The sequence below is a fragment of the Hemicordylus capensis genome, chromosome 6 (genome assembly GCF_027244095.1).
Source record: "Hemicordylus capensis ecotype Gifberg chromosome 6, rHemCap1.1.pri, whole genome shotgun sequence".
Lineage (NCBI taxonomy): Eukaryota > Metazoa > Chordata > Lepidosauria > Squamata > Cordylidae > Hemicordylus > Hemicordylus capensis.
In genome coordinates, this window is record NC_069662.1 from 162,233,822 (window position 1) to 162,259,585 (window position 25,764).

A 25,764-nucleotide genomic window follows, 5' to 3' on the forward strand; every position below is an offset into this window, starting at 1 on the left:
TGCAAACCAACATGAACCCTGCTTAGCAAAAGGACCATTCATGCTCGCTACCGCAAGGCTGGCTCTCCATCCCAGCTGGTCATCCAGTTCCATTAACTGGCAATAGATTCAGGACAGGCAAAAGAAATGACCTTTTTTGTGCCATGTGCAATTAAACCTTGGAACTCACTGCCACAAGATACGGTGATGGTCACCAGTGCTGTAGGCTTTCAGATGGGATTAGATCAATTAATAGCCGCTAGCAAAGGCTATGAGTCATGATGGCTAAATGGGACCTCCATGTTTAGTGGCAGTGACTCGGAATACCAGTTGTGGGTGGGAGAACAGTGGGGCAGGATTTTTGCCTTCATGCTCTGCTCATAGGTTTCCTGAAAGCATATGGTTGGCCACTGTGAGAAACAGGATGCTGGAGGATTAGATGCAGCTTGATCCAGCAGGGCTCTTTATGCCTCACGTGAAAAGTAGCTTCAGGGAGATATGCCCATAGTGCAGGGGTCCTCAAATCTGGGTTGCCATATGTTGTTGGAATACAACTCCCTTTGTCCCCATCATCCCTGGAGATAGCGGGTAAATTTGAGAAACCCTGCTGTAGTGATTAGCAGAATAATCCTGCAGTGGACCTGCCTTGGCTTTAAAATATGGGTCATTCTCCACTTCCTTGTGGAAATATACAGGGGTGTGAGTGTTTTTAAAAAGCTATGGCCCAGCATTTCATTTTGAGCTGACTGGCTTTACTGTTGAGACAAGAGACAACGTTTTTTGCACCTGGACTGGTTGCAAATTTCCTCCAGAGTCCAGGGCATTTTGGAAATGAACCGGCTCAATTGCTTTTGCTTTGGCATGGCTTTTACAAGTGGATGTGGAGCAATCTCTGAGCTGCATGCTTAATGAACGAAACATGGGGCACAGAAGTGCCTCTTCAAACTGTTGCCAGCCGAAAATGCTTCCCACTCACTGGGCTGCATCCCATTTGATGCATCCCATTTGTCTTCTGCAAGGCTCTGCTGCTTAAATTTAAGATTTAAGACATGACAGTGTCGTGGGCAGAGAATTTGGAAGACCAAAGCTTAAATCTGGCTGTAGGATATTACAGCCTGTTGCACTTCTCTTTCCCTGGGCAGCTTTCTTTCTTTCTTAACTGAAAGGCAGATAGTCCCCATGTACAAGAGGCTTAGAACCCCTATTGCTTGATGTTATTAGTGTCTTGCAAAGAATGAGATTTGAGGGTTTTACACCCCCAAAAGGAGTGAGCAACGTAACCCCTCCTCCATTCCTAAAGCACCTTTGTGTGGTCCATATATTTGTGTTAAATTCCAAAGAATCCATACTGTTATTTGTTTCTGAAGTTAAGCTACTAAGCCCTCATGCTTTTAGAAAAACAAAGATAATTACGAATGGAATTAGGGAAGCAAGTTTACAAAAGGGGAGGGGTACTTTTAAGAGAGCATTTGTCATACTTACTTCTTACCTCTCCTAATAACCAGAGAGAATATATCACAGGTGGTCTGAAACAAGTGGGTAGAACTGCCTCCATGCCCCTCTCATGGCATTTTTGAGATTTAGCCTTCCTTTTCACCGTTCTTCTGATGTCTAACATAATAAGTTTTTAATTTATTTTAAGAATCTACTTTTACATAATTTGACGACATTGTTTTATTGTGTGGTCCACTTTTTGCTGTCAGAAGAGGGCAGCATGAGAACCTTAATGATAATTATGTATAATCATAACAACCATAATAATATTATTTATTTATTTGTTGCATTTTTATACCGCCTTTCTGCCTTGACAAAGGCACCCAAAGCGGTTTACAATATTAAAGGACAGAGAAATTACATAAGAGTAAAAGCCTTTTCGTCTCAGGCTGTTGGTCTTTTCAGGAGCTGGGGACAAGAGCTTGCTGGCCTGGGCACCTCCTTTTTGCTTTCCTCTTAGGGTACACTGGTCTTAATAATAGACATGATCTATTATTATTTGTCATATTCCTATATAAATATTTGTCTTATTTGTCATACATCCAGCCAAAAAGAAGCACCTTTATGTCCCATTGATTTCACTGGGAGAGTTAAGTAAACATATTGTTGCTACATGATGTGCAGTAGTTTGATCAGTTGCTTCTTATGATTTCTGGGCCTAGAAATTAAAACTTTGTTGGAGGCTGGATCAAGTTATTCTGCATATTTTGCATATGCAGAAAAGGCTGGGTCAGGGGCAGCCCTTCCATGAGGCAAGGCGAGGTAGTGGTCTCAGGTGGCAGATTATTGGTACGTCAGAGGGGTGGCAAATTGCCTCCTGCTGCTGCCTTTGAAACAGTTCCTTGGGACTGATCTTGCAAACTTTGCATGGAGCACCTCTCCTCACACTCTTTGCAAAGCTTGCAAGAAGCTCAAGAGGAAGCTGTTGGCTGCCTTTTCTGCTCCCCCCGACCCAGCTCTTTCAAAGCAGAGGCTGGTTTTGAAAGGGAGCCGCCCCAAACCTGGGTCATGGGGCAAGGCAATTTCTTTGCCTCCCCTTGAGCCCCGCAATACTTGGGCCACCCCTGGGTTGGGTGCTCTGAAAAGGGGGCATTCTTGTTCCCTCATGACCTTTCCCTTCTTGATTTTCTGTTTTGAAACAAAGATAGGTCAAGCCGTTTTTGCGGGAAGATGTGGGAAAAGAGAGGAGAGAAAGGCAGGGGAGGAGGTGTTTAGTAAAATTCACTGCAAAGTGCAGATAAGCCCAAACAGTACCCTGATAGCAAGTTGTCCCTCTTTGTTTCCAGTCTCCATAGAGGATATCCAGGACGTGAGGGCAGGCCACAAGACGGAAGGGATGGAAAAATACGCCAAGGATGTGCCCGAATACCGCTGCTTTTCTATCATCTTCAAAGACCAGAGGAAAAACCTGGACCTCATAGCGACCTCTGAGGTAGATGCCAACCACTGGGTTGCAGGCCTGAGGAAGATCATCGTTAAGACCAACTCTATGAGCCAACGGCTGAAATTACAACAGTATCCTTTTCATTACAGAAGAGACACTGGGCCAGGGCTTAATATGCAAGCACGTACAGATCTTTGTGCCTCAGACTTTATGTTCAGTGCATGCACAGGAGTTCACTTTCAGCCTGTGCCTTGAATTTGAGAGAGTCTGTACCCAGCTCAGAGCCAGGAGGAGGGGTGGGCCAGCCATGCAGCAGCAGGCAGAGGGCGCAGAAAATGACAATTTTAACTATTAAGTGTTATTCTTTATAAACATTTTAAATATCAGAAAATCCCTCTCTCTGTGGCATATATTTGGTGATGCTTCGAGCTGCAGGTGTTAAAATGAAGGGCCCAAACCTTTCAGTGGGCAGTGTGATTTATTATTAATTATTATTATTATTATTATTATTACATTTTATATCCCGCTCTTCCTCCAAGGAGCCCAGAGCGGTGTACTACATACTTAAGTTTCTCCTCACAACAACCCTGTGAAGTAGGTTAGGCTGAGAGAGAAGTGACTGGCCCAGAGTCACCCAGCTAATATCATGGCTGAATGGGGATTTGAACTCGGGTCTCCCCGGTCCTAGTCCAGCACTCTAACCGCTACACCACGCTGGCTCTCATGGATATTTGGCAGTTTGTGTTGTGGGGGGAGAGAGGGGTTACCCAAACCATTACCAAAGACAGGTGCACACAGCTAGAGTGTGAAACAAGGTAGACACCAGCAACAGCCACTGGAGGGATGCTGTGCTGGGGATGGATAGGTTGCTCTCCCCCTGCTCAATAAAGAGAATCACCACTTTTGCCTTTTTGCTCAGTTACTAGGGGATAACTGAGCAGGGGCTAAGTAATCAGGATGGCCTTGTGCCAAGAGCTCACCTGCCCTGATCTCACTGGAAGATGTCCTGATGTGTGGTTGGGGCATCCCTTAATTGCGTGAGGGAGTGTTCATATGAATAATCCCCTGACATGCACACCAAAACCCTGTTTAAACAGGATCTTGGAGCATGCGTTGAGGGGTAATTCAACTGAACACCCCCTTACACGATTAAGGGACACCCCGATGGTGCCTCAGGATGTCTTCCAGCGGCATCAGGGCAGGCCACTCTCGGTGTGACCCCCATCCTGCTTGTGTGTTGTGCCCTTCCTCATCCAAACTGGCCATAAACACACTTGTACGCGTGTACAATATGGTGTCTGAGTAGGGCTTTTGATCTTGACTTATGTCCACATGGGTGATTCCACTGGCTGAGGTCATAGAGTAAGTTCGCTTTTGTTGACTTTGCCACACAACCATTCTTGTGTGCAAGTTAGTCTACCGTTTATATCCATCCATCCAACTAACTTTATTTTGTCTCTGACCTGCAAAAAAAGAATCATTATTATATATACACTATATAAATCCATTCTAAACTGTACCTATTAAACAATTATTAACTTAGACACTAATTCTATTAGGTAGCCTACATTTATAGCATAGATACTTCCATGTTGCCACTTTAGAATTATGCATTATGTCCAAAATAAACAGAGGGCAGGTTCAGTTGAACAGGCTTTGAGGCTGAGACTAAGGTGAATAGGAGCCACCTGTTTCACCCTAAGCTCCGCCCCCACCCCACACACTCCCCTCCAAGAATCTGTTCCAAACTTAAGAAGCAAGGGTGGGAATGAAATTCCTTTCTAGTCTAAGTTCCTTAGAATTGATTAAACAGCTGGATCCACTCCTGCTTGCGGAAGGCGGATAAGAACAAAGACAACAAGATGAGCTTTAAAGAGCTCAAGAATTTCCTGAAAGAAGTCAACATCCAAGTCGACGACAACTACGCCTGGCAGATCTTTACGGTAAGGAGGATTCTCTTTACTCAGGTCCTAGTTGTTGTTGTTGCTGTTATGATTGATTGATTCGGTTTCTATACCACCCTTCCAAAAATGGCTCAGGGCGGTTTACACAGAGAAATAACAAACAAATAAGATGGCTCCCTGTCCCCAAAGGGCTCACAATCTAAAAAGAAACATAAGATAGACATCACAACAGTCACTGGAAGTACTGTGCTGGGGGTGACTAGGGCCATTTACTCTCCCCCTGCTATATAAAGAGAATCACCATGTTAAAAGGTGCCTCTATGCCCAGTTAGCAGGGGTTGTTTGCAGTATGCAGCAAAGGTGTTGAATGGCTCCTCCGGAATAGAATTCTCTATACAAAGCGGGCTAGTTAATTGGACCAGTGAAGAACTGAGCCCAGAGTATGAACTGAATAAATGATGTTGTTGTTGTTCACACCAGGGGTTCCCAAACCTTGGGTCCCCAGATATTTTTGGACAGTTCCCATCATCCAGTGCTATAATGGCCTTCAACCCCTGTGGCGGGGGTGATGGGAATTGTAGTTCAGTAAGATCTGGAGTAAAATGGGTTGGGAACCTTGGCAACCTTGGCATTCCAGCTGTTGTTGAACTACAACTCTCATCCTCCCCAGTGACAATGAATTGTGGCTTGGGATGATGCGACTTGTAGTTTAACAACAGCTGGAGTGCCGGCGTTGCCTTCCCCTGTTCTAGGCAGCACTTAACTGCAAGGTACTGGGACTGGAGCCCCCCTGGAAGATATAGCCTCTAACTTGGAAGCCCTTCCTCTACTGCAGGGCTGCACAACTTTGGCTGTCCTGCAGATGTTGGACTACACCTCCCACAATCCCTAACTTTGGCCACTGTAGCTGGGGATGATGGGAGTTCTATTCCCAAACCAGCTGGAAGATTGACGTTGTGCAGCCATAGGAACATCAAAACATAGGAAGATGCCATATACCGAGACAGACCCTTGGTCCATCTAGCTCAGTGTTATCTACCCAGACTAGCAGCGGCTTCTCCAAGGTTGCAGGCAGGAGTCTCTCTCAGCCCTATCTTGGAGATTCTGTCAGGGAGGGAACTTGGAACCTTCTGCACATGCAAGCATGCAGGGGCTCTTCCCAGAGAGGCCCCATCCCCTGAGGGGAATATCTTACAGTGTTCACACATGCAGTCTAACATTCAAATGCAAACCAGGTCGGACTCTGGTTAGCAAAGTGGACAATTCATCCTCACTATCACAAGACGCAGCCTGCTTTAGCAGATGACTGCTGATTCCAGTAAGATACTAAGGAAGTAAGTGGCAAGCAGGTCCCATGCAAGCAGTAGACACAGTCGGGGTAAATGAGCTCCCTCTCCCCTTCACCATCAACCCAAGCATTGGGGCCACCTTTTTAAGGTTCTGGTGGAGACTAGGTACCTGTATTTCTGCTTCCCTCTTTTTACCCTTACAGCCCTAAGCAGTCTGGGTTCTTAGACCTTAAGGATCACCTTCTCCCATATGTGTCACATCATGCAATCCATTTGATACAGAAGTCCTGATCCGTGTCCCTCCATGGCCTGAGAGTCAGTAGATGGTCGCACATGATCTATGGCTTTCCCAGCTGCCATGTTTCTCAGCTTTGCACTGCTCTCTCTCTGCGGATGTATGCTTGGCTTAGTCCAGAAGAGGTTTTACTGCATGTCTGAAACCCCAGCTCTTTAGACAAGCTTTTGGTCTGGTTGTGGCATGATGTTCTATGGTATTGTGCATGGTTTGTTAAATTATGTGTAACTGTGGCATTTATTTTAGGGGAACGACTAGTCGTGCTTTTTTAAAAAAAAGCTCTATTTATTTTTGTTATGATTTATGTTGTGTGCTGTTTCGTTGATCAGAATTGATAGAAAGGTGGGCTATCAATTTTTTTCATAAATAAGCAAAAATGGAGCGGGGCGGGGGAGTGGGCAAGTCTCTGCCTGCAGTTGCTTACGGTCTATATCTGACCATAGAGAAGGAATCAGAGAGAGGGAAGGACAGCCATAGCTCAGTCTTAGAGCACCTGCTTTGCATTTAGAAGGTTTCCTCCCTGGTGGCATCGGCAGGTAGGTTTGGAAGAGACTCCTGCCTAAAACCTTGGAGAGCTGCTGCCAGTCAGTGTAGACAACACGGAGCTAGACTGACCAATGATCTGACTCAGTATAAGGCAGCTTCCTATGTTCATTTATATACTTGTAATTTTTAATTTTTTGCAGAAATGTACAAAGGAAAATTATAAAAAACAGATAAAACTCTGCTCAGGACCAAATAAATATAACACCTCAGGATCATTACTTCACTTATCCCATTTACTACTACGACGACGAATATTTATATATCACTTTTCAACAGAAGTTCCCAAAGCGGTTTGCATAGGGAAATAAAAATAAATAAATAAAATGGATCCCCGTCCCCAAAGGGCTCACAATCTCACAGTCTAAAAAAGAAACATATGATAGACACCAGCAACAGCCCCTGGAGGGATGCTGTGCTGGGGATGGATAGGGCCAGTTTCTCTCCCCCTGCTCATTAAAGAGAATCACCACTTCAAAAAGGTGTGATTTTAAAATATAATTGTTGTAAATTAAATTATAAAATAAAAATCATTTGCAGCCTTTCAGGTCTTGTATAAGCAACTTTTTCAACATCAATAAATTGTTTAAAAGGTAACCAGTGTTCTAAAAAGAAACATATAATTTGGAAGAGCAAAGGCTTTTAGCTTGGAAAAGAGCTTGTCCTGTACTAGGAACTCCCGAATTTTATCTAACTAACATTTAATTTGATTTTTGGAGGGTTCTTATTTTTCTGTTCTTTAGCAATGCAAAGTTGCTATGCTTCTAAAGAAAACACACCATGCTGCCAGCATAGCATAGTGGTTAGAGTGCTGGACTAGGACCGGGAAGACCTGAGTTCGAATCCCCATTCAACCATGAAACTCACTGGGTGACTCTGGGCCAGTGAGGATAAACATAACCATGTACACCGCTCTTAGCTCTTTGGAGGAAAAGTGGGATATAAATGTAAAAATAAATAAATAAATAAAATGTATGTATTTATTTATTTATTGTTGAATTTATATACTGCCTTTCATTAAAAACAATTTCAAGGTGGTTGACAAAAGTTAAAACAAAAACATACACTAAAATGACAATAAGAATATTAAGCTAAAAATCTAAAAACAAACCAAATTTAAAATCTATAAAATACAAGCATAAAAACTATACATGTACATTTTATTACATGTAAAAGTAATAAAAACAATCATGTAAAAGCCTGGATTAAAAAGCCAAGATTTAATGTGCTTTCTGAAAACGGTGATGGAGTCTGAGGAGCGAATGGCCACTGGGAGAGCATCCCAAATAAACCAAAGTAGGGATGGGAGGCCCTGAAGGCACTTCTCCCCCAGGACGCTGTTTAGCCAAAGCCGTTGCTGCTTACAGCTCTATAAAAAGGATGGCACAATTGCAACATTAAAGCCGGGGGTGGGGGGAGGATGGGAAATGGTATCAGAGGCTTGTTTGGCAGAAGCTGCAGGCTGGGTGCCCAGGGTGGGCTGCCTATAAGGAAAGAAGGTTATTTCCCCCTCTTCTCTCTGCATTCACAGAAATGCGACACATCCCAGACAGAGACCTTGGAAGATGACGAGATTGAGGAATTCTATAAGATCCTGACCAAGAGGGAAGAAATTGACCTGATCTTCTCAGAGCACTGCAATGCTGACAATATCATGTCGCTGGACGCTCTGGCTAGATTCCTCAAAGAAGTACAACGTGAGGAGGATGCTGGACCAGAAATGGCACTCTCTCTGATTGAGAGATATGAACCCAATGAAACTGGTAGGTTTGTAACCCCGAGATGGATGGACAAGTTGGAACACAAGAACAGCCTTCTGGATCAAGCCCAGGACCCATCTAGTCCAGCATCCTGTTTCACATAGATCCCACCAGATCTCGCTGCTTTATACAGGAACCTGCTTTATACCGAGTCAGACCATTGGTCCATCTAGCTTAGTATTGTCCACACAGACTGGCAGCAGCTTCTCCAAGGTTGCAGGCAGGAGTCTCTCTCAGCCCTATCTTGGAGATGCTGCCAGGGAGGGAACTTGGAACCTTCTGCATGCAAGCACTCAGGTGCTCTTCCCAGAGTGTCCCCATCCCCTAAGAGGAATGTCTTATAGTGCTCACTCATGTAGTCTCCATTTCAAATGCAAACTAGGGCAGACCCTACTGAGCAAAGGGGACAATTCATGCTTGCTACCACAAGACCAGCTCTCCTCCACAGATGGATGCACCATATTTTTCTACCACTAGGGATACTCTCGAAACAGTCCACATAAAATAAGTTAAAACTGCAATTAAATGTCAAAATTAAAGCTAAAAATTAACATCTAAAAGTTAGCAACAACAAAAACAGCAATCAGACCCAAACACAAAGCCTCAGCTTCCAAAGGCTCAGTGGAACAAGTTGTGCCCTATGGGGCTACCACAGGAAAAGCCCTGCTTGTTGTTGACATGTAGGATCTGAAAGTAATGATGTCCAGCATAAACCTTTGTGGGCTGATTGCAGGACAGGGGGAGGGGGAGACATTTGCTAAAATTAAGACTTTACACTTTTCAGGGAGTAATTTCCATTGAACAGAATGGGACTTGCATCTGCGTAAATATGCATAGGCTCTTGCCCATTGGAACAGGCATTGCTGTATTGCTTAGAGCAGGAATGAAGCAGTATATTTAGTGCCTTGTGGAACTTCTGTTTTAATTTAGCTTCCATTGCAGGAAAGCAGTGCTTCAGAAGCACTACAGAGCACCATTGGAAGCACCCAGAAAATGAGAGCTGTGATATAAAATCACTCGCTGGGTGGGCCAGTCACTTATCTCTCAGACGAACCTACCTCTCAGGGTTGTTGTGAAGATAAACAAACCATGTACACCCCTCTGGGCTCCTTGGAGGAAGAGTGGGATATAAATGTAATAAATAAATAAGCAAAACAAACAAACTGTTTAGATCAGAGGTTCTCAACCTGAGGTCCCCAGATGTTGTTAAATGACAACTCCAAAGGCCGTTGTGGCTGGGGATGATGGGGGTTGTAGTCCAACAACATCTCGGAACCCAAAGTTGAGAATCCCTGGCTCAGACACTCCTGTTTCTGGTGGTGGCATGAAATACAGGTGGACCTCGGTATTCACGGGGGTTCTGTTCTCTGCAATGACCATGGATAGCAAAACCACGAATACTGAGTCATTAGGGCAATGAGATTGCGAGGGTTAGGTTCCTGGAAGCCTGGAAAATTGCAGAAAAAACAGGCAAAACAAGCGGCCCAAAACACAAAGCAATGTGCCCTACCGTACTCCAGGTGTCTAGCAATTTTCAGAATTTCCCCATTATTCCACTGTTCTTTGCAGAAAAAGGTTTAAAAAACAAAAGTTGCGTGCTTATTTGAGGCTTTAAATGTCATTTTGGTAAAGAAAGAATGACAGGTCAAGTTTCCACGCATCATAGTGATGATGAATGCCTGAAAGTATCCTGAGGAAATTTGTGATCTCTGTGCTTTATTCTTACAAATATATCCATGTCTGTTCTTGCTCCCGAGGTGGGAGGCCAAGGAAGGACTTCCGGGCTACATGCCCACTTGAAATCCCCCAGTGTGCAGCAGACCTGAAAGGGGTTGCGTGCCAACACCCATCTCTGCCCACATTGCTCATCATCAGTGAAGGCGAGGTCGTATGTGGTGCCACACAGCCCAACCAGTTATGTCAGGAACAAGCAGGAATTGCATCAGTAGCCATGAGAACTTAAGAATAGCCTCTCCAAAGATCCACCCAGATTCCAACAGGGATCAACTAGTGATCAACAGAAGGAGGACTGTAGCTTAGTGGTAGCTCAGTGTTGCATGCAGGAGGTCCCACGTCTAACCTCTCACTGTTTAGCTGTAGCATTACCCTTCCTCTTCCACAACAGAGTATCTGACTTGTATGATGTCCACATGCTGCCGCCAGAGCGGATTATTGACCTTCACTTTTCCTCCCATGCTGGAAAGGAAAATATCATACCTCTGCTAAACACTACCTTTTCAATCGAAAGGTTCTCAAAGCTGAATGTAACTAAAGAAGGAATACACATCAAATCATTAACCTACAATAATGCTGCAGGGGGCAAGAAAAATCCAAGAGCCAGCATTAAAAAAATAATAAGAACAAAACAACCCCCATCATAAAAAGAAAGAAAATTTTAAAAAGAATTTTTAATTTATTTTTTTTAAAAAATAAAAATAAAATCACATTTTTTTAAAAAGGTGGTCTTAGCTGCCTGCTTAAAGTGGGGGACTCTTCCAGATTTGCCACACAGTACAGGGAAGCTGGTTCCAAACTGGAGGGGGCCTAGAGGCAACCACCAAAAAGACTCACCTGGCAGCAACTATCAGCCTACCAAATGGCAGGACTGCCAAAAGGTTCCGATTTCCAGGTCTTGTCCTCTTTGCTAAGCAGGGTCTGCCTTGGTTTTCATTTGGATGGGTGACTATGTGCACACTGTAAGATATCCCCCTTAGGGGATGGGGCTGTAGATCAACGTTGAGCATCTACTTTGCATTTGTTCATTTGTTTATATTTATATACAGCCCTTTGTCCTTAGACCCCCGGGTGGTTAACAATAAGATAAAAACCATAAAATGGTCCCTTCTGACACCATGCAAAAGGTCCCAGATCCACTGCCTACCCTACCATTTCCATGTAGGCAGGGAGAGGCGTCTTCCTGTAACCTTGGAGAACGGCTGCCAGTCAGGGTAGACAATACGGAGCTGGAGGGATACTGTCAGGATGAGGCTCTTTCCTGTCTCTTATCACAAGATGATAAGATGATAAGATATGGTAAGATGGTCTCTTATCTGTCTCTTATCAGTGACATGTAAAGCCTTGATATCTGTATAGAGGAACTGCTATTCCTAGCACAAAGGTTATTATTTCCAGCTTTCAAGCAGCTTTGGTACAAAAATGACTCCTCTCATGTCAAGCAGTAAGGCCAGATTGCATTTATCAGTGACTTTTGTGTAAATTGGGGTAACAATGTTGAGTGTGATGGACCAATGGTCTGACGGAATATAAGGCAGCTTCCTGTGTTCCAGATCCTACTGAACAGGAAGACCGGTCTAAAGAGGACAGGTCTATCCATGGCCACTAGTCTGGTGGCTATAGGCCACCTCCAGCCTCAGAGGCAAGATGCCTCTAAATGTCATAGACCATAGGATACTGCCATATACCGAGTCAGACCCTTGGTCCATCTAGCTCAGTATTGTCTACACAGACTGGCAGCGGCTTCTCCAAGGTTGCAGGCAGGAGTCTCTAAGCCCTATCCTGGAGATGCTTCCAGGGAGGGAACTTGGAACCTTCTGCTGTTCCCAGAGCGGCTCCATCCCCTGAGGGGGAATATATATAGAGAGGAGAGCTGGTCTTTTGGTAGCAAGCATGACTTGTCCCTTTAGCTAAGCAGGGTCCACCCTGGTTACATTTGAAAGGGAGACTAGACGTGTGAGCACTGTCAGATATTCCCCTTAGAGGATGGAGCAGCTCTGGGTAGTGCAGAAGGTTCGAAGTTCCCTCCCTGGCAGCATCTCCAAGATAGGGCTGGAAGAGATTCCGGCCTGCAACCTTGGAAAAGCTGCTGCCAGTCTGTGAAGACAATACAGAGCTAGATAGACCAAGGGTCTGACTCCGTATGTGACTCCCATCTGCACCGCACAAACAGGCGTTGCTCTACTTCCCTCTCTTTTCCGCTTGTTTTTTTCAGTCCGAAGACAAAGGGCCATGACCAAAGATGGCTTCCTGATGTATTTGCTGTCTGCTGACGGGAACATCTTCAATAAACGCCACAGCGGGATATACCAGGACATGACGCAGCCCCTCAGTCACTACTACGTGTCGTCTTCACACAACACCTACCTCATGGAGGACCAACTGACAGGGCCCAGCAGCACAGAGGCCTACATCAGGTACAGTGAGACGCCTCCGTTTTTGGAATAGACGTGCCCCTGGGCCGGGGGGAAATATGGCCTCCCTATGTTTCTCCTCTCTCTGCCCGTTTGTTGGAGAAACAAAAGGAAACACCGGGTTCATATTTGGGCCAGGTGTGCCCCAGTGGGGCCAGGAGGGGGAGAAGGAGCAGCCTGCCCCAGTGAGGTGGGAATGGAGGTGGCAGCCGGGAGACCCGTGAGGCGACAGTGCTTGCTGCTTCCTGCGCATGAGCGGCTCTTCCATGAGGCAAGGTGAGGCGGTCACCTCAGGCACGAGTGCAAGGAGGGAGGCAGGGGCTGGCAAGGACCAGCTCTCTGCCACCACAGCCACCACCCCACAGACCTCCCTGCTGCCACTACCCTTCCTCACCCCACCGGGGCACGCCGCTCTTTTCTTCCTCCTCAGCCCTCCGAGTATATCTTTTCACCCAGGCTTTTAACCGATACTGTTTTGACTGTTTTTAAAGTTGTTTTAGAATATTGTTTTAAAATTTTTCAATTGTTGTGTTTTAAATTTCTTATTTTTGTTTTTAACTAATATTTTAATGTTGTTTTTATCTTCTTGTAAACCGCCCAGAGACGTAAGTTTTGGGCAGTATAAAATATGTTAAAACAAACAAACAAACAAACAAACAAATACACTAATTATATACTGAGTAACCTACTGATATAATTAGTAATATATACTAATTATTTTAAATGATGAAATGATTAATTCAAGCTATAGGGCCACAATGTGCTATGTCCGTATTGTCTGACACGTTGCTGTAAAGCTCCAGTCGGGTGGATGGGGGAGCAAAAGGGGGAGTGGGAAGTATTTGGGGGGCAGCCCCCACTGCCCCTTGGAGTCACCCCAGTTCCCAACAGCCATTGGCCTTTCCTTTCCAGAGCCCTGACCAAAGGCTGCCGCTGTGTGGAACTGGATTGCTGGGATGGACCTAATTCGGAGCCAGTCATTTACCACGGCTACACGCTCACCTCCAAGATCCTCTTTTCCGATGCCATCAAAGCCATCAAGAACTACGCCTTCAAAGTAAGCTTACCCTTCGCCTCCCCGCACGGCCGAGAGATTGGCCTGCAGTTTTCATTGTCAATGTTTAAAATGAAATCATTGAAGCACGGAGTTGGAGGGGGCGCTGAAGGCCCCCTGCTTGACCTTTTCCAACAAGTGTGCCCTTTCTGTCTCAAACCTTCAGCTGAGGTCCCATTGTGTGTGTGTGTGTGTGTGTGTGTGTGTGAACAGACACACAAATATAAATGTTATAGTTGAGACAGACTACTCCAGTCACCGGCTTACAGCCAGACCAAGTTATTCATGAGTAACAGGTAAAGTGTACCGTCAAGTTGATTTCAACTCCTGGCACCCACAGAGCCCTGTAGTTTTCTTTTGGTAGGGGTTTACCATTGCCTCCTCCCACACAGTTTGAGATGATGCCTTTCAGCATCTTCCTATATCCCGATATAATACCAGCAGGGATTCGAACCAGCAACCTTCTGCTTGTTAGTCAAGCATTTCCCCGCTGTGCCACTGAAATAAACTTTTTGAAGTTACCCCCATTTGAAGTTACTCCCATTTTAACCTCCCTGAGCCATTTTGGAAGGGTGGTATATAAATTAAATAAGTAAATAAAGTATATTTGTCCCATTAATTTCAATAAGACTTCTTATGAGTAACACAGCTGCCGCATGGGGGGGCAGGAGGGCTCTGAGTACCTCCTGGATACCCTTCAGGTACTCCTAGGGGTACTGGTCCCTCCTGTGCAGTGTCCCCTCTAAGGTGTGTGTATGTGCGTGCACACACAAGTTTTTGGATGTCCACTCAGTTCATTTTGGATCCGTCTCAGGTTGAATCAGTAAAGCCCCACTCTGAATGCATTTGTGCACACACTGCCTTGATTCTTCCATCCAGAACAAAACTCATTCCACACACAGATCAAAAAAATTAGAGAGAGCACTGCTCCTATGGGAAGCCCTTGAATTAAAACATAACCACATGCCTAAAATCAAGCAATGAGTTGGGCTTCCCAAGGGACTCTGGCTGGCATGATGAGGAAAATCACTCAGCGCAGTCCCGTTGAAATTAAAAGGACAAGTTAGGCAATGCCAAAGAGTAATAATTTTCCTCATCGGGTCTGTTGCTATTTCACCGCAGCAGCAGCAGCACCACCACCACCACCACCACCACAACTACAGAGAAAACCTTGCTTGGGCACAATCTGCTCTTTGCAAAAAGATGGTTGCCAGTACAAGACCTTCCCTGAAAGGTTTACGTTTCAGGGAAGTTCATTTGGGAGAAGACATTCCTGCAGATCCGTGTACATGTGCATGTAACATTGCTGCTGTTCTCCTTACAGACCTCTCCTTATCCGATCATCATTTCCCTGGAGAATCACTGCAGTCTCGAGCAGCAGAAGATGATAGCTCACCACATGAAAAACATTTTTGGAAACATGTTGCTGATGGCTCCCATTGATTCAAATATGTCAGACTTCCCTTCTCCAGAGGTCAGTTGCTCAAAGGTCCTGAGATTTGTGCTCTTGCTTTCTAGTGGCTCCCACCTTGGGGTTTTGTGACATGGTGATTCCTAAATCTTTTACTAAAGGGCTTGCAGGCCCTACACTGAATTAAGCGTTGAACATAACTAATCAGCGGACTCTCCCCTCCCCTCCACCTCTTAGTAAAAACATTCTGCAGAGCAGAGTTAAGTCAAGCAATAACGGCTTCCTCACTTGGCTGCACTCAGGGGCGTATCTAGGGTAGGGCAGGCAGGGCACGTGCCCCGGGCACCACTTGAAGGGGGCGCCATTTTGTAAAATTAATTTTTTAAAAATGGCTGCCGAAAACAAAATGGCCACCGTGCATGCTCAAATGGCCTCTGTGAGGCCCTAGGTCATGCCAGGCCTTGCAGAGGCCATTTGAACATGCACGGTGGCCATTTTGTTTTCAGCGGCCATTTTTTAAAAAAAGATTATTTTTAAAAATGGCCACCGCACATGCTCAAATAGTCCCTGCGAAGCCCTAGAGGCCAGTGGGTGAGGGGAATCTTTGCAGACGCTCCCCCCACAGCCTTTAAGAAGCCTCCCAAAGGGGCTACAGGTAAACATTTTTTAAAAAATTAATATAATATAAGACACTGTACACATATTCAGATTGGCACTATGTACAGAGAATCAGGGCTTGTGAATACTGAGCTGAAGCTTATGAGCTAGGATTGTATTCATTTGATCTTACTTTGCTTCTTGTGATAAGTGAGTTAAACGTGATATGGCCATTAATGGTGAGTTTGTCTTTGAATCAGTGTGAAATCCTTAGTATTAAGGCCCACAGGGAGTTTCTTGCTCTCTTTCTCTCATTTTAACTGTCTTTCTGAAAGACTAGAATATATTCCAAACAATGACACAGTTTACTCTGCATATCCTTTAATTAATTTCAGAGTATCTGGGAAAAGTCAAATTCTCCATTTATTTTTAAAACTTATGTAATGGTGATGCTACAATGCATAGTAGAGAATTAGACAGGCACTTCTGTTTAGTTTTCCAAGTACACCTCCACATAGTATTTGGGTATTTCATGAGCCCCAGCATACTGAAATTTTAGTTTTCCAGCCTTTTTTGGTCTGGCTAAGTCCACTGCTAAATAGTTTTTGAAATATTAAAAGATTAACGAGCTTGACTTGTATTTTTCAGCTGATATTATGGTAAAGTTATCTGAAAGATGGGTGTCAGATGTTTGGACAGGGGGTGCAATTTCAGTGCTTGCCCTAGGCTCTATTTCCCCTAGATACGCCTCTGGCTGCACTATAGTGCTTTTCAGTTAACTATTCTGCACTTTGATAGAACAGCACAGGGCTGTTGCCCCAAGCAGCACACAAACTGTGTTATAGCTGTGATGATAACCTATTGGCTAACTCCTGTGACATCACCAACACCTCTGGTACCAGAGCCCTTGCACCTGACCCCAATCACCCTTTCCCACCCACCCCAATCACCTTTCCCCCCCCCCACGGCATCCCGAAACCAGACCAGTTGGTGTCCACCCTTCGAAACCTTTCCTTCTTTCTCCTGTGTAGCAATTAAAGGGGAAGATTCTTGTGAAAGGAAAGAAACTGAGCCCAGAATCTGAAGATGTCTCAGATGAGGATGAAGCCGCTGAAATTGAAGATGAATCTGTGAAGAGAGAGGTGGAAAAGAAGAGGATGGTGAGTCTCATATGCCGTTCACTGGAACATGCTTTTAAAAACAAAAATTTCCTGCCCTGATGCTGGGACTGTGAAAGATGATTGGCTTGACAGATGGTGGCTTGAAGCCCTGAGTCTTGCTTTTTCCCTCTTAGAGTGACAAGCTGAAGCTGGCCAAAGAGCTGTCTGATACTGTTGTCTACTGCAAAAGTGTCCACTTCGAGAGTTTTGATGTTGCAGCTCCTCAGCCCTTCAATGAAATGTGCTCTTTCAGTGAAGGCAAAGCTTTGAAGCTGGCTCAGGAATCTGGTATGTATGTCTGCCTGGCCAGTTCTGATATTCTGTAGAGGGAGATGTGCATGTAATATAACCTAAGAAGAGCCCCACTGAGTAAGGGGGAAAAGAAACTGGGTCAGAAAAGGTCTTGCCCACCATTCCTTTTCAGCCACAAACCTCTTGGACGTGTATGAGCAGGGCATGAAGGTGATGCCCTTCCCATATTGTTTCTCTCCAGCACTTGAAATTCAGAGGTATACTGCCTCTGAAACTGGAGGCTCCATTTAGCTAGCATGTTCAATAACTGTTGATAGGCGGATTTGTCTAATCCCCTTTTAAAAGCAATCTGGGCCAGTGGCCAACACCATATCATGTGGCAGCAAGTTGTACTGTATAAGTTAAGGATGTATTGGTTGAAGAAGTACTACATTGAAGGGCTGTTACAAGTTTTCATGTTACTTCCTAGCACAATCTTATCCTCTGTACCCGTAGAACAACGACCTTGTGCAATTTTTACAGCGCCACCTGCTGGCTAGCGATTGCATTCTGCCCCTTTTCATTTCTACTTTGGTGGTGACTGTGGGAAAGGGTCGATTCTTTGCAGAATGTAAGAACTGGCCAGCAGGTCACACTGCAAAAACTGCACAAGCTCCCTGCTCAGCCTGTGTACAGAAGGTAAGATTGCTGTAGGAAGTAGTGCAGAAGGCTGCAGCAGTATGTGGGGAAGGAAGATCGAGCTTGGAAGTTGCACAAAAGCTTTGAATATCTAGGTTTGCCTAACCCTCTTTTAAGGTTATCTAGGCCAGTGGCCATCATCATATCATGTGGCAGTGTGTTCCATAAGTTAATGATGCATTGGGTGAAAAAGTACTTTATTTGGCTGTCTTGAACTGTTTCTTTGCTTTTGTCTCAGGAACCAACTTCATTCATCACAACACCAAGCATCTAAGCAGGATCTATCCAGCAGGATGGAGGACGGATTCATCCAACTATAACCCAGTTGACATGTGGAATGTTGGTTGCCAGATAGGTAAATGCAGTGGGGAGAGCAGGAAGTTTGCTTCTTATTAAGATCCGTGGGCACGTTCCAGCCAAAGTGAAGCATTTAACAATTCCCTAGACATCCGTGGGAGAGATGGGGGCCCAAGTACAACGCTCCTGCTGAAAGCCATGAAACTTGCTCAAAATTGGAGACTGTTTATCGGCAGAATAAGGCACACGCTTCCTCTGATAAGTAACATTTGCTCAACATGTTGCCAATTCCAAAGGAGTCCTGTAATAATTGGAAAGACCATTGATCTGCATTAGCATTTTAAGATGGGAAAACTAAAAATAAAAATAAGAGAATTGTAGCATGAACAAACATAATTTGAATACATGGGTCATACGTCTGTAGCCTAAATTTAATAATAAGAGAACAGTTGGTCCTAAAAAAAATTATTTTAAAAGCCCTGCTGCTTGCAGATGCCTGAAACACCTTGGATAGCAAGGGCACTAGGAATTGGGCCTCCTCATTAGCACACAAGGAGACACATGTGGGAGACTGGTTATGAATCTGTGTTGGCAACTTATGAAATAATATATTTTCTCCCTTCCCAGTTGCCTTGAATTTTCAGTACAAGGGTGCAGAAATGGACGTCCACCAGGGTCGATTTCAAGAAAATGGCTTTTGTGGGTATGTCCTAAAGCCAGAATTTCTTCGGGATGAGCAGTCCACATTCAATCCCAAGGCAGTCGCCAAAGGGCCATGGTGGACTCAGAAGAAGCTCCAGGTTAAGGTAGGAGCTGAAGCAGAACTCTGCCAAGGGGTCCTGCTCCAAAGAGGTTTATGGAACAAAAAAAGAGGTGCTTCCATTTGGAATCATGCAACCTCAAAACATTTCCCCATGAACGCCTCTTTTGGCCCCTAGTGGTCCGCCTGAAGATTATTTATTTCCATGTCATCCAGGCCATGCAGGCCTCTCAAGCGGTGTCTTTTTCTTCTGCAGGTCATCTCCGGCCAGCAGCTGCCCAAGGTGAACCAAAGGAAGAACTCTATCGTGGACCCGAGGGTGATCGTGGAAATCCATGGAGTCCCGCGGGACAATGACAAGAAACAAACAAAAGTCATTGATAACAATGGTAAGAGGAGGAGGGGCTGCCTGCTACAAGGAGAGGAGAGCTGGTCTTGTGGCAGCAAGCGTGAATTGCCCCCTTTGCTAAGCAGGGCTGCCCTGCTTTGCATTTGAATGGGAGTCTACATGTGTGAGTGCGGAAAGATATTCCCCATAGAGGATGGGGCTGCTCTGGGAAGAGCACCTGGGTGCTTGCATGTAGAAGGTTCCAAGTTCCCTCCCTGGCAGCATCTCTAAGATAGGGCTGAGAGAGATTCCTGCCTGCAACCTTGGAGAAGCCGCTGCCAGTCTGTGAAGACAGTACTGAGCTAGATGGACCAAGGGTTTGACTTGATATAAGGCAGCTTCCTATGTCAGGCTCCCTAGGGAGAGCCCACACTCGGCAGCCAGCCAGTAACTTAGGAAACACTTGGAGGTGTCCCTTTCTAAGAAGAGATTGGCACTGGGCCTCTGGCCTCCATGGGCTCACGTGCCCCTTCCTCCGCCCTTTCCCCACTTTCTGCAGAACGGTTTGTTTTTCAACAAGTTTCAACTTAGCATGCTCAAAATGGCCTTTGGGTTTGTTATGCATTTGCAGCCAAGGCTTTGATGCAGATTGAGGTGCTAGCCATTGTTCTTGGACAGGAGTGGGCAACCTTGGCTCTCCAGCTCTTGCTGAACTACAACTCCCATCATCCCCAGCCACAATTCATTTGCCTGCCCCTGTTCAGTAATGACGACACTTTGCATTCATATTGCGCATTTGAAGTGTTCAAAGCACATCTTTTATCTGGTAATCTTTACAACAGGGAAATTGAAAAAAATCGGGATAAATGTTGTTATTCAACAATTGTAGCTATTAACCAATTCCCAATATAAATATCTAATTGTGTATGTATTAAAGTCCAAATAAATAGTAATTCACATACTTTCCATCCACATAGATACTGAATTCCCCAACCCGCCCCCTCCATAAAAGCTGTTTGCTGCATATAAAAAATCAACAAAGAACCCAACAGTCTTGATATTCAGAAAACTATACAAGCTTGTAACCACCAAAAGTTCTAAATGGTATCCTCAATATTAGAAAGTCCCCAAATAAGTCTTACAGCCATGTGAGGTAGATTAATGTGATTCCCACACTATAGGTTGGGATCTGAGGCTCAGAGACTGTGGCTTGTTTAAGGCCCAGGTGTGGTTGGGCTACAACTCCCACCAACCCCAGCGACAACCCCCAGCCAACATTTGGGAATCCAGGATGGGGAACCCCTGGTTTTTGATAACCTAGTGAGTTGCCTAAACAAATCCTCTTTAATTCACACCCTTGCGGCAATCCTGGTCAAAAATAAGCCCTGTCAAGTCTGATAGGATTGCAGCCTTGGCCATATAGCTAGCATTTACCAAGGAAGAGAGATCTTATTGTGCATCTTCTGTCTGACTACATTACTGTATAGCCTGTGGCCACCTGCAGGACTCCTAAGAGTCCTAGAAAGATTGTGATCCATGTTTTAGGAATCTCTGCTACTGGACTTCCCCAATCTGGCATAGGAGAATGTAGAACCAGAACCCAGCATTTTGGTTTTCAGGGTGAGGACAGAAGTAGAACCAATGGGTTGAAATGATATTGAAGCAGATTTAGGCTGGACATTAGGAGGAATTTGCTAACCGTAAAAGCGGTGTGGCAGCAGAAGAGTCTTGCTCACAAAGTGGCAGGCTCACCTTAGCTGGAGTTTTTCAGATATTCTGGAGGGGATTCTGTAGCAGTTTCATTCACTGAGCAGGGGGGTTGAGTGATAAGACCCCCACCCCACCCAGGTCCTCCTAACTCTAATGATTCTGGTGACAGGAATGGTAAGATTTTAGCCAACTGCACCTTCTGATTTAAGCTCTATCCCTGCCTGGACCAACAGCAAGAAAAAGAATCCCTGGAAGATCTGATACCTACCTGTAGAAGCTTTTTCTTCTTACCTTAGTGGGTTAATGAAAAACTTCAGTAGCTGTTTTGTTCATTTGGTCCCCATGGAGAAAGCTGAAACCGTTCTCCTTCAGCCTGGCACCTCACAAAAGAGTCTTTCATGGCTGTTGGAAGGGGAAAGTTCTTCCATTCAAAACTAGCAAAAGCTGGCAGAAATCTTGGTTGTGAGTTATCCTGGGAACAGATCTTATGCTTTGAGTCCAATTCAAAACCAGCTGAAGTATGGAGCCCTGAACACAGCACAGGGCCTTCTCCTCAGACTACCATTTCATAATGGTAAATGGTGCATAAATGCCTCTAAAGACCCATTTATTCTCCCAAGCTCTTTAACTAGACTTGTGGTTTTAAATGGTGCTAAGGTTTTAATTTGGTTTATGTTGCTGTATACGGCCCAGAGACGGAAGTTTGGGAGGTGTACAAATATAATTAATTAATTAATAATGCATGGGCAGGAGATGGGATTATCCCCCTACAGCAGAGTCTCTTTGCATGTGGAAAACCCGCACACCTGGGAGAAGGGTGCTTTCCAGATTAGAACCTGCAAGAGGGTCTCATCAGATCTCAGAAGTGTGCTTTCACACTTCCTGTATTGTGACACCGCAGTCCCTACGCAGACAGCAGGGTGCTGTTCATATTGCCAATGCCTTGTCTCAAATTTACTTGCTGCGATATAGAGCTAGGACGTTGTATTTCCCATGTAAGGAAGTTGCTGTTTTTTCGGATTGTTAGTTGCTGCGAGACTGCTCCCCCTGCTGTTTACATTTTCAGTGCAACTTGCCTGAACGGAGGCATTTTGCTGCTGTTGAGCAGCTAGGCTGGAAAGCCCCAAGGTGAATTAGCAAAACTCCTCTTCTGCTGTAGCACTGGCAGCTCCTCTAAAAGGCTAACTCTATAAACGGGAAATGATGCTGAAAAGATATCTGCACTGTCTGCAGAGTTAAAGGACAGTGATTCCCTTTCCCTTGGGAATTGTAGTTCTTCAAGGGAGGCTAGTTAGGAGTTCCTAAGAGAATGCCCGAGCACCTTCCCCTAATTACCGTTCCCAGGATTTTGTGGGGGAAACAACCGCCATTGAAGCAGATTTAAATCCAATGTGAATTAGTAGATATCTTACATTCTAGCAAGGGATGTCAACTCACATGGAGCTTTTGTGATACCATCACAGACTGGGACTGTGCCTCCTACTCCAAGAGTCTCTGTGTGACTTTAAGGTGCCAGAAGTGCCAATCTGGAGCACCTTTCACCCCCCAAAAAGCTTCTGCCTGGAAACATCCTAATTTTAAAAACAGCCAGAACATAACTGACTACCAAGGAACCTATAAGTGCTCCATCTGTTAACCCTTAGCTCCTTATTCACTTAAACCAGGGGTTCTGAACATTGCATGAGCAAAGACTTTGGGGGGAAAAACCTTGGATCTCCAGATATTGTTGGAATACAACTCTCATCCTCCCTAGCCACAATGGTCAAACTCTGTTATGGCTAGATATGATGGGAGTTGTAGTCCAACATCATCTGGGACCCAAAGTGGAGAGCCCCTGGTTTAAACACATTCAAATATATTACACTTCAGGAATCCCATCTCACATGAGAACAGTCCTGCTGGATCAGGCCGAAGGCCTATCTAGTCCAGCATGCTGTTTCCCACAGTGGCCCACCAGATGTCTATGGGAAGCCCACAGGCAAGAGCTTAGGGCATGCCCTCTCTCCTGCCATTGCTCCCCTGCAACTGGTGTTTAGAGACATCTTGCCTCTGAGGCTGGAGGTGGCCAATAGCCACCAGACTAGTAGCCATTGATAGACCTGCCCTCCACGAATTTGTCCAAGCTCCTTTTAATGGCATCCAAGCTAGTGTCCATCACCATATCCTATGGCAAAGAATTCCATAGATTAATTATGCACTGTGTGAAAAAGTACCTCCACTTGTTGGTCCTACATTTCCCGACCTTTAGTTTCATGGGCTTACCACTGCTTCTAGTGTTGTGAGAGAGGGAGAACAATTTCTCTTTGTCCACGCTCTCTATGCCATGTATAATTTTATAGACCTCTATCATGTTTCTTCATAGTCGCCTCTTTTCCAAACTAAAAAGCCCGGGTGTTGTAGCCTTGCCTCATAAGGAATGTGCTTCAGGCCCCTGACCATCTTGGTTGCCCTCTTCTGCGCCTTTTCCAGTTCTACACTGTCCTTCTTAAGATGTGGTGACCAGAACTGTACGCAGTACTCCAAATGTGGCCATACCATAGATTTGTATAAGGGCAATAAAATATTAGCATTTTTATTTCCAATCCCCTTCCTAATGATCCCTAGCATGGAATTTGCCTTTTTCCACAGCTGCCACACACTGAGTCAACACTTTCATCGAGCTGTCTACCACGACCCCAGGATCTCTCTCCTGGGTGCTTTCCAGACTAGACCCTACAACGGGGTCAGGACATATCTTGGAAGTGTGCTTCCACACTTCCTGCATTGTGACACCGCAGTCCCTACGCGGACAGCAGGGTGCTGTTCACACTTCCAATGCCTTATTGCGAATTTAATCACTGCGATATAGAGCAAGGACATCGTCTATCCGGCGTGGAAAAGTTGCTGTTTTTTCGGGTTGTTAGTTCTGCAAGACTGCTTCCCCTGCTGTTTACATTCTGAATGAGACTTGCCTGAATGGAGGCATTTTGCTGCTGATGAGCAGTTAGTCTGGAAAGCACCCTGGTCACTGACAGCTCACACCCCGTCAGTGTATATGTGAAGTTGGGGCTTGCTTCCCCAATATGCATCACTTCAAAATCACTCATTGCAGATCTAGCAGACTGTCTTAAGCTTCTGAGAAGGGCCCATGGCTGACAAACAAAAATTAAAAAGACCTCCAGAAGCTCTGATTTAGTAAGTCTGTTATGAGCACTGTGGTTTTAAAGAAAAAAGCCTCTGATTATTCTGGGGCTCTTTGCTTTGCATTAACTTGTGTTTACCCTTGTGATTCAACAGCAGGTCTATTTTATTGGAAGGATGTGTACATTCATTTAATTTGTGCACTTGTGTGCGTGTGTTTTTGTGTTTCCTCACAAAACCCTTTGCTCCCTTTCTCCCCCAGGTTTTAACCCAAGGTGGAGTGAAGCATTTGAATTCAGCATAGATGTCCCTACCCTTGCCCTGGTTCGTTTCATGGTGGAAGATTTTGACACATCCACGAAGAACGATTTCATCGGGCAGTATACAGCCCCCTTCACGAGCCTAAAACAAGGTAAGGCTTTCTGCAGAAAGCAACTTTTGCTTTGACAATTGGAGTCATCAGGACTTTGTGAGGGTGGCTTCTCCAATCACACCATTCAAGAACCCCTTAAACAAGGCACATCCTGGAAACACAACACATCCAGGTTTCTCCCTTATTTTCTGAGCCTAAATGTGAGGCTTGCTTCACCCTCACACCCCAAAGAACATCCACTATTAAAATGGGTACAAGTCAGGATGGCCTACCTTCAGGGGAGGTTGTCTGTTGTGTGTCTGCAGGAGCCACTGTTCTGAGTGACCACCTCTTTGGTAAGGCGCAAGTCCAAAACACTGACTCATGCAGAGATGGAAGAGGCGGCCCATTTGAAGGGTTGGTCATTCTGCTTTGCTCAGAATCGGGAACAATTGAATGCTTTGATCACTTCCCGTGTTGAAAAAGGGAGAATTATCTACCTCTCGGGGAGGCTGAATAGAAGGCGCCAAAGCCAGGACTCTGAATCATTCAGAGATGTGACAGGCAGCTTCTTTCTTATAAATATTAATTTACACAGAGTTTCCTACCAGGTACAGGAAAGACACCCAACCCTCAGATGCGGATTGTGCTGAATATGATAATTATTACTGTGAAATATACCACTTTTCTTTTCTTTTTTAAAGTTCTCAAATTGGTTTATGTAGAAAACAGATAAGATGGTTCCCTGTCCCCAAAGGGCTCACCGTCTAGAAAAGACATAAGAGAGACACCAGCAACAGCCACTGGAAAATGCTGTGCTAGGGTTGGATAGGGCCAGTTGCTCTCCCCCTGTTAAATGCAAGAGAATCACCACTTTAATAAGGTGCCTCTTTGCTTTGTTAGCAGAGGATAAAAGGCACCAAAACCACCTGGCAGGCCCAATGCAGTGACATTTCCTCTCTCCATGTAAATCTGGTTCAAGGAGTCATGCACCAGACAGGGATGTGCATAGAACCGGTTCGGAGGCCCTTTATGGGCCTCCAAACCGGTTTGAAAGGTGGCTGGTGTGACAGTGCAGCGGTTGTATCCGGGCATCAGGGGCAACAGGGTGGCAGGGAGGTTCTCTGCCGCCCCGATTAGCTTCGGAATAAAGAGCGCCAGCAGGGGAATTGCAGAGGGAGGGGTAAATGCACCCTCCCCTGCTCTTAAAGCAGTACCCCTGGCGCCATCGAACCTCCCCCGCCTGGTT

The 25,764-nt window shown here is 45.2% G+C and overlaps 1 protein-coding gene across 1 annotated transcript in view; it reads left to right on the forward strand.

Moving 5' to 3' along the window:
• PLCD1 (phospholipase C delta 1) overlaps nt 1–25,764 on the forward strand; it is a 53,023-nt gene that overhangs the window by 23,011 nt on the left and 4,248 nt on the right. Inside the window, exons 3-14 of the mRNA XM_053263116.1 lie at nt 2,760–2,988; nt 4,671–4,800; nt 8,420–8,651; nt 12,598–12,799; nt 13,709–13,853; nt 15,175–15,324; nt 16,890–17,018; nt 17,153–17,306; nt 18,187–18,303; nt 18,873–19,051; nt 19,262–19,394; nt 24,426–24,575. Of these exons, the coding sequence (XP_053119091.1) occupies nt 2,760–2,988; nt 4,671–4,800; nt 8,420–8,651; nt 12,598–12,799; nt 13,709–13,853; nt 15,175–15,324; nt 16,890–17,018; nt 17,153–17,306; nt 18,187–18,303; nt 18,873–19,051; nt 19,262–19,394; nt 24,426–24,575 (1,950 nt within the window). The remainder of the gene's footprint in view (nt 1–2,759; nt 2,989–4,670; nt 4,801–8,419; nt 8,652–12,597; nt 12,800–13,708; nt 13,854–15,174; nt 15,325–16,889; nt 17,019–17,152; nt 17,307–18,186; nt 18,304–18,872; nt 19,052–19,261; nt 19,395–24,425; nt 24,576–25,764) is intronic.